Consider the following 7,974-nt stretch of genomic DNA (forward strand, 5'->3'; position numbering starts at 1 on the left):
CAAATTAAACTTGCATGCACCTTTCATAGCGTATTTTGTACATAGTGAAATACCCTATTCAATATGCATACATTTATATAGCGTATGTCTAAAAGGGTAACATTTCTCATAATTGACACAAAATATCTGAATAATTCAGCAATCATCATTATTGATCTATGAATTTGCTAAAGTAAAATACAAATTTGTATTTACATACAAAAAATGTAAATTTTTGCTTATTTTGTTTCAACATATTTACCGATTGTAGAAATTTATTAGATACTAAAATACTTCATAAAAGTAAACGTCGTCAACGTAAACAATGTACTTCCGGGTTTGTGAACTGTGTCAAAACCAGCTGGAACGTTCAACACAACGTGTCGGTATGCGATTTGTTTACAAAATATTTGTAATTCATTCGGGAATTTCCAGGCGTTTGTGATGACAGCTTCTTAAAATGGCCTCGGAAGAGTTTATATATTCACTTGCGTACCTGCTGATTGCTGTGTGCGTGGTGGTACCACCGACAGAGTTTCGATCAGCAGGTTTGACGGTGCAGAATTTGTTGTCGACCTGGCTTGGAAGTGAAGATGTGTATTTCATACATTATCATATAAAAAGAACTACAGCAACAGTGGTTGTACATTCTCTGTTGCCAATTGGTAGGATATACATTTAAATTATGAACTTACTAAATAAGTACGTCCATGGTATATCAAATTCCATTCATCAAGAAGGACGTCTATAAAAACTCATTTTTTCTGAGAACTGGAAGAGCATGGAATTGGAATTCCCTCACTCAAACCACTATAATATATCAGCCCCATCTTTAGATATTTTCAAGAAAAACCTCTAGCTTGCCGGTCACCAAATAGTTAGCGATTCGCGGTTTTCGCCCTGCTGACTACAACTTCAGAAGGTTCATACATCTGTGTCTCTGTGATGCATATCATTGATTTCCACCTGGCCGGGATTTCCACTCATAACCAACAATTGTTTGTTTTCAATTGAAGCTTTCTTTCTCAGGCTTTCTTTTCATGTTGTTAAATCTATTGTAAAAATCAAAATTATAGTACATCATCATTGGCTTAGGAAGATGTTCAACATTTTTTGGGCTGAAACGTGAAAAATTTTGGTGGGTCACCCTGGGGTGCAGGTGCCCGAGGGGGTCGAAGTCAGACAATTTTGCAAAATAAATAATAGGTCCCAAAGAAGGCTATTTTGATCAAATTTGCTTTAAAAAGCAAAATGTTAACATTAAAATGTTTTAAACATTAAAATGTTTTAAACATTAAAATGTTTTCAACATTAAAATGTTTTAACATTAAAATGTTTTCACTCCAGAAAATCCATTCCTAGCTTCCAAATTGCAGTCCAGGTTTGATTTTTTACACCCAATAATATCATACAGTTTTGGGACATTAATTTATAGCACCGGTATATTGTATTGTCGAATTCTTCCATGGTCTGGATATCAGTGACCATATCCTCTCCACTGATGACCATGCAATTTCATGAGGGTTGATTTAAGGCAATTGGCATGATTGGTTAACACTTCTCGACGCACAGCGCACAAAGTGGAAGAATTGCAAAGTTTTTTGACAAGCAAAAATTAGTGGTATCACTTTCACCTTTTTACGGTACAATGTTATATATGTGACACGATCTGGTCCATGAAGGCCAATGGTGTGATTTTTGAAAATTGAGTTACCGTACTGTAAGGGGCTGTCATTTTCTTCGGAAGGGGGAGGGGTCATGAATATACTGGGGGGGTCATAGAATTTTTAGACCAAATATAGGGGGGGTTTATTATAATTTTTAACACCCAAAATAAGGGGGGTTATAGAATTATTAAGGGCTGGTGACTCAAAATTTTTGTGCGCTGCGCGCGCATTCATTTAGTTTAACAATCAAAATGTGCGCACAATTTTTCGTTATATATTGGCAAAATTTTGCAATTTTTTTCCCTGCGCGCCGTATTTGCACAAACAATCAAATTTTAACGCACTCTGCACACTTTCTTCGCTCTAAAATCTTGGTGCGCTCCTCGCCTTTGTTCCGGCAATGAATAATTTGTCTTGAGTCTGTATAGGCGGAATCAGATAGTGTCACATAATTTTCTCATTAATTTCATTCTAGGCTACTACATTGGACTGAGCTTTGTTGCACCAGATCTCAACCTCCAAACTCCCTGGGAAGCCAACTCACTTTGGCAGCTCTATCTTCTCGCATCCACAATCTACCTCATCTGTGCTAGCGCCCTCGCAGTTTACTGGAAATCGCACAAATGGAGTTGCCATAGAATTGCAAGGACTTTGAGCTACCATGGTACTTCATGGAGAGCTGTTGCAGCAGCTATAGACATAGAGTTCAGGCGAATTGATAAATTCACCTCGGGTCCGTCAGGAGCTAGAGTAATCATCACAGACTCATGGATTATGAAGGTGTCGGCGTATAATGTTAACGTGGCACACCAGCAAGATTGCCATTTGAATATACTAAAGAGTGAAGACCATTCAATATCACATGAAAGTTCAACTGGTGCTCAGTTTCTAACGATAGAAGTTATAAGTGTCAATGGCAATATAAAACCTTTTACAATTAGGTGAGTGGATGTGGATCAATTTTTGAACATATAAAATTAATGTTATTGTTTTGGTTCTTGTCCAGAGGATTTTCATGAATTGATGAGGAATGGAGTTTTTTTTCCCCAATGTAAAATTAACATTGTTAGTAATTTTCGGTCTTTTCAACAGTGCTTGAGGAAGGGAGGAGCTCCTTTCTTTTTTTTTTTTATTGTGAGATTTTGAGGGATAAAGCCCATAGAGTATCACAAAAATTCTTGGAAGTGATCAATGTTTTCTAAATTAACTTATAATTTATATAAAGTTTTGTATTCCAAAGTTTAAAAAAAAAATTAAATCTAAAAATAAATTTGAAAAATTCCAGAAATTGAGGAGGGAGGGGACAAGAACCAAAACATTAATTTTATACAGCCTTACGAATATTTTTTTTTTTAATTTAAAATTATTCAATTCAATAAAATATAACAAGAGCAGTTAGAGGCTGTGAAAAGAACTCCCTAAAGTTGAGAATGGAGAGTAGTTTGCATCTGACGTCACTGTCAATAAAACTCCCTATTGATTGGTTAGTAGTGCGTAAAAGGAACGCTTTTTCTTCTTGTGCTTTCATAAAGGAATCACAGAAATTGGTAAAACATGATGGTACAAGGCAAAAACAAAATAAAAAAACCTTTTCTAGTCATTGTTGACATGGTGCTGCAGGAAAGAAAGTTTCCTATTACTAAGGCCCAGTTTTGAGATGGTTTGAAGCCGCAAAATCAACCATAGGGTGTGCTCTTTTACTTTTGTGTTCAGAAATTTCAGTCATCACAACAAATTATTTCTCAGTTTGATTGACATCAGACGCAAAATTGTCACACCGAAGGAACTAATGAATTTAAAACAAGATACTGAATAAAGCATTAAATTCCTTAAAAAATCAAACTGCTATCTACTGATGAATTAAATTGCTATCTTCAGTAGATAGCAGTTTGATTTGTTAAGGAATTTGATGCTTTCTTCAGTAGATAGCAGGCTGATTTGTTAAGGAATTTAATGCTATCTTCAGTAGATAGAAGTTTGATTTGTTAAGGAATTTAATGCTATCTTTAGTAGATAGCAGTTTGATTTGTTAAGGAATTTAATGCTATCTTCAGTAGATAGCAGTTTGATTTGTTAAGGAATTTAATGTTATCTTTAGTAGATAGCAGTTTGATTTGTTAAGGAATTTAATGCTATCTTTAGTAGATAGCAGTTTGATTTGTTAAGAAATCTACTGAAGATAGCAATGAATTCCTTAACAAATCAAATTGCTATCTACTGAAGATAGCATTAAATTCCTCAACAAATCAAACTGCTATCTACTGAAGATAGCATTAAATTTCTTATCAAATCAAACTGCTATCTACTGAAGATAGCATTAAATTCCTCAACAAATCAAACTGCTATCTACTGAAGATAACATTAAATTCCTGACAAAACCTGGACACTTTTATACTTGTCCGATAGCAAATATGTTGAAACCTGCAGCAATCTGTTCTCAGATAAATTTCATAAAAGGTTTTTTTTTCCCTGTACTTGGGACTGGTGGGGGAAAAGACACACAAGAAAGATGTAAGCCACGAAAAAACTCCTGTGAAAAGCATGAAAATGCCCGAGAAAGAACCAAGCCAGAACAACTAACCCAGGAGATTTCCCGAAAACTTATATCTCTGGAACAAAGATAAAAACCACCAGCCCCCTGCTCTTAATCAACTACTGTTCATACAATCAAATCACACATCATGGAAATTATTTAAAACCAAAATACATGGAGATGATCTGTGTCCAGTAGAAAGAGAATTCACAAGGCAAGCAGCACGGGCAGCCAAAAAGATGGGAAATGACAGACACAGATCAACCCACTAGTTGCGTTGACATAATAAACACAAAAACATGAAGAGGATTCATTATTCATAAGAAAACAACACATAATTAATTGTACACAGTAGTGGTAAAAAGAAGTGGTATCTCTAATATCAGGGAAAGAAGACAAACCCAAACCCACCCACCTCAACACAAACAAGACAAAACAGGGGACACAAAACAATATTGATATTTTGCTAAATTTGCTAATATTTATCCATCAGATTAAATTCTTCGGAGTACCGTGACCTTAAGGACAAAGTTCAGGCTCCTGTTGTCAATGCTAGGAATGTAGTCATCACACAATCACTAACGGATAGATTCCTGGATGCATTCAGGGAACAAGTAGCACATAATCCAAGATATCATCTACCAGAAGGATCTGTAGTAAGTACGGGGGGAGTAAGCTAGAGAGTGTGTAAGCTAGGGAGGTGTGTGGGGGTGTGTTGGGTGTGTGTGGCTTGAGATGCACATCATCACACAATCACTAACAGATATATTCTTAGATGTATTCAGAAGTACATTGTAGCACATAATCCAAGATATCATCTACCTGAAGCTGATCTGTAGTAAGTGGGGGTGTGTGGTTTGGGGGTGTGTGTGTTTGGCTTGAAATGCCCATCACACAATCACTGACAGATATATTCCTAGGTGCATTAACCCTAACCCGCCAGGGCCTTTTTTGCGACAGGAAGGGAAAGAAGCAAGGAATAAAGAGAGAAAACAAAGAAAGAAGTTGTTTGCTCTGGGTGGAATTCGAATCCGAGACCCCTCGCATGACAAGCACTGGGTCAGTGACACATTGCCAGGGGTCTTGCGCTTCGCTGGCCAGCGAAACCGTGCCTATATATCACTTAGGGCGATTGCGTCATCACACCACATGGGATGCACGTACAAACAGCGCATATATCAAGTAGTATTGTGTAGTACTCGGGCATGTTAGGGTTAAGAAAACAAGTGGCACATAACCCTTAAGATATAATCCAAAATTTGGGTTGATGTTACGTACCTCAATGACAGTTTCATGCTTGGTACTTTCTCAAATTGACTGACCAATTCCTGCACCTCAGCAGCTGCTTCTGGTTGGAGCTGACATAGATGGCACTGTAAGGAGTTGGTCGTAAATATGTGGAAGAAAGTGGTTCCCTTTGTCTCTGTCGAGTGTTTTGGTCCCCTCTTTCTTATCCTGGAATTGGTCTGTCAATTGGTGCAGAAATTGGTCAGTCAATTTGAGAAGTCTTAGCACAAAACAGTCATGAGGTATGTAACATCAACACAAATTTGGGATTCGTACAAATGAATCTCTAAATTAAAGCAATAATGTGTGATTTGCATAAAGAATAGATTCTTATTTAAATGTTTGTTTTCACTGATCACATTATCCTTTTTTAATTTCGAGCCAAACAAATGAGGTATAACGATGAAAATTGCGATTCATTCCAACGCCTACAATGCGTGTACTACGCTCGCCGATCGTATTACATGTAACTGCACAGAGCATCGCGCTCAACGTGTGTACATACAAGCTGACATCCACGGTACATGTTAGAAAGTACTCGATCGTTGAACTCTGAATAAAACCGGGTCGACCGGGTTTTAATACAAAAAGTTAAATTTTACTGTTATTAAAGCACTTCAGGCTTAGTCTTTTACGTGGTATTTTAGTATACCACTGGGCATTATAATTATGCAAAAAGTAGAAATCCGAGTAAAATTGAGGGCGTCCCTGTGAAGCAAATCGCACATTATGGCTTTAATAACTGTTTTGAAGATTTTACTAAACATTCATGTTTCAATTTATATATTTTCTAGGAACCTGACCCATGTATAGGATGCATGCAGATCACATCAAACGTCAAATTACAGAAGTTTTGTGAAGACGCCTCCCAGGGAGAATGTGTACAATGCTACTGTAGGCCCATGTGGTGCATGGAGTGCATGTGTAAATGGTTTGCAAACCGACAAGACCAGAGACAACCAGAGACGTGGATGAGTGGGAAATCCCCATGCCCAACATGCAGGTCAAAATTCTGTGTATTGGATGTGTGCAGACTGGCTTGATGATTGGCAATATGTGACGTGTCATGTCAAAATCAGACACTTTTGGGCAGGTTATAAATTTTGAGGTTTTTACATATCTTAAATATAGAGATATTTTGCTCCATAACGCCATTTTCCCCAATGAAATCGGACATTCCTAAGCGAAGATAATGAGTTCGTAAGTTATGGTAATATAAAATTGGAAATTGAGATATCGGCCTTTAAAAATATTATTGACAATGTTGAGAGTAGGAATTACCTTGAAAAATGTCTCAAAAATACAAGATGCCAGTTATATTCCGGTCTGAAACTATCAGACAATATTTTAACATTAATAACATCACAAATTTGCAACAAACCCAAATTGTGAAAAAATCGCCCGGGCAGATTTTTGGCTATTTCTCCATTTACGATCCTGCCCAAAAGTGTCTGCTTTTGACATGACACGTCACATATACTAAAAAGTACATGATTCTTTTCACATAGATGCTTACAATGCAAGGCATATATAGGCCTACATTTAGTCCAGTGTGCCAGTGGATGATGTTGTTGATTTGTGGACAAACTGTGAACATAAAGTGTCTTATTTGTGACACAAACTGGTCCATGGAGGCCAAAGGTGGCAAATTTGTAAATGAGATCAAGGCAAAAATATGTAGTAAAAAAACAATAAAATAAATAAGAAAATACACATCACAAAACCTCATAACTTTGGTGTTTTCAGTGTATGATAGCCTAGTGCTTGTATTTAGATAATAATTATAGTAACTCAGTTTTCAAAATTTCCTCCTTTGGCCTTCATGGACCAGATTGTGTCACATTTTGGTCAAACTATTTCAAATTGGAGTGCTTCTTCTCAACTTGTTTTTTCACTGAATCAACTGAGACACAAATTACTGTGTGTGTCTTTCACACCAAATTCTAACACACAAACAGCTGAAAGTTAACATGCCTCCAAATGAAGTATTAATAACAAGCCACTGAAGTGGAAATAGGACTCAGTTGTCTTGATATGCAGTAATGCAGTCATCCTAGGCTGTTTAATAAAAGGCACTTAATTTAATGCCCACATGATCCATAAGCGCTGCCATACCAAGACCACCAAGTGATCAGTAAAGAGATTTTTCAGACAAATTATTATCGAAATTACTAAATGTAATAGGCTAATTCTTTACACATTGGGAGATTCTGCTTTTCTCGTATGTTTTCAAGAACTAAATGTTGGAAGTTTTACAGACAGAAAAAAGGTTATTGACAGAAACTCTTACAATATTACTACAAAGTTGCAAAAAAAGACAAATTTGCTAGAAAATCTTGACATGCATGCCATGTTTTCACAGGAAATACACAGGAAGACCACCTGCTTTGCCAAAGGTCACTTTTTCAGACTTCCTGTCTACAAACTCATGAACTGTAATATCAGCGCCCATATGGTCATGTGGGCATTAAATTAAGTACCTTTATTTAAATAGCCTAAGATGACTGA

General features: G+C 36.6%; 1 protein-coding gene across 1 annotated transcript; it reads left to right on the forward strand.

Moving 5' to 3' along the window:
* The first annotated feature begins 316 nt into the window (after positions 1-316).
* Positions 317-7,119, forward strand: LOC140162850 (E3 ubiquitin-protein ligase TM129-like). The gene is made up of 4 exons (XM_072186158.1): positions 317-644; positions 2,122-2,587; positions 4,673-4,835; positions 6,261-7,119. The coding sequence occupies exons 1-4, from the start codon at positions 440-442 to the stop codon at positions 6,507-6,509; spliced, it is 1,083 nt and encodes a 360-aa protein (XP_072042259.1). The 5' UTR covers positions 317-439; the 3' UTR covers positions 6,510-7,119.
* The last annotated feature ends 855 nt before the right edge of the window (positions 7,120-7,974 follow it).

Source organism: Amphiura filiformis, chromosome 10 (assembly GCF_039555335.1).
Source record: "Amphiura filiformis chromosome 10, Afil_fr2py, whole genome shotgun sequence".
Lineage (NCBI taxonomy): Eukaryota > Metazoa > Echinodermata > Ophiuroidea > Amphilepidida > Amphiuridae > Amphiura > Amphiura filiformis.

Excerpts from the sequence above, each read along its gene's own strand:
- LOC140162850 (XM_072186158.1), top strand. The coding sequence starts at position 440 with ATGGCCTCGGAAGAGTTTATATATTCACTTGCGTACCTGCTGATTGCT. Across the intron at positions 2,588-4,672 it reads ATAAAACCTTTTACAATTAG|ATTAAATTCTTCGGAGTACC; the intron begins GTGAGTGGATGT and ends TTTATCCATCAG. Across the intron at positions 4,836-6,260 it reads ATCTACCAGAAGGATCTGTA|GAACCTGACCCATGTATAGG; the intron begins GTAAGTACGGGG and ends TATATTTTCTAG.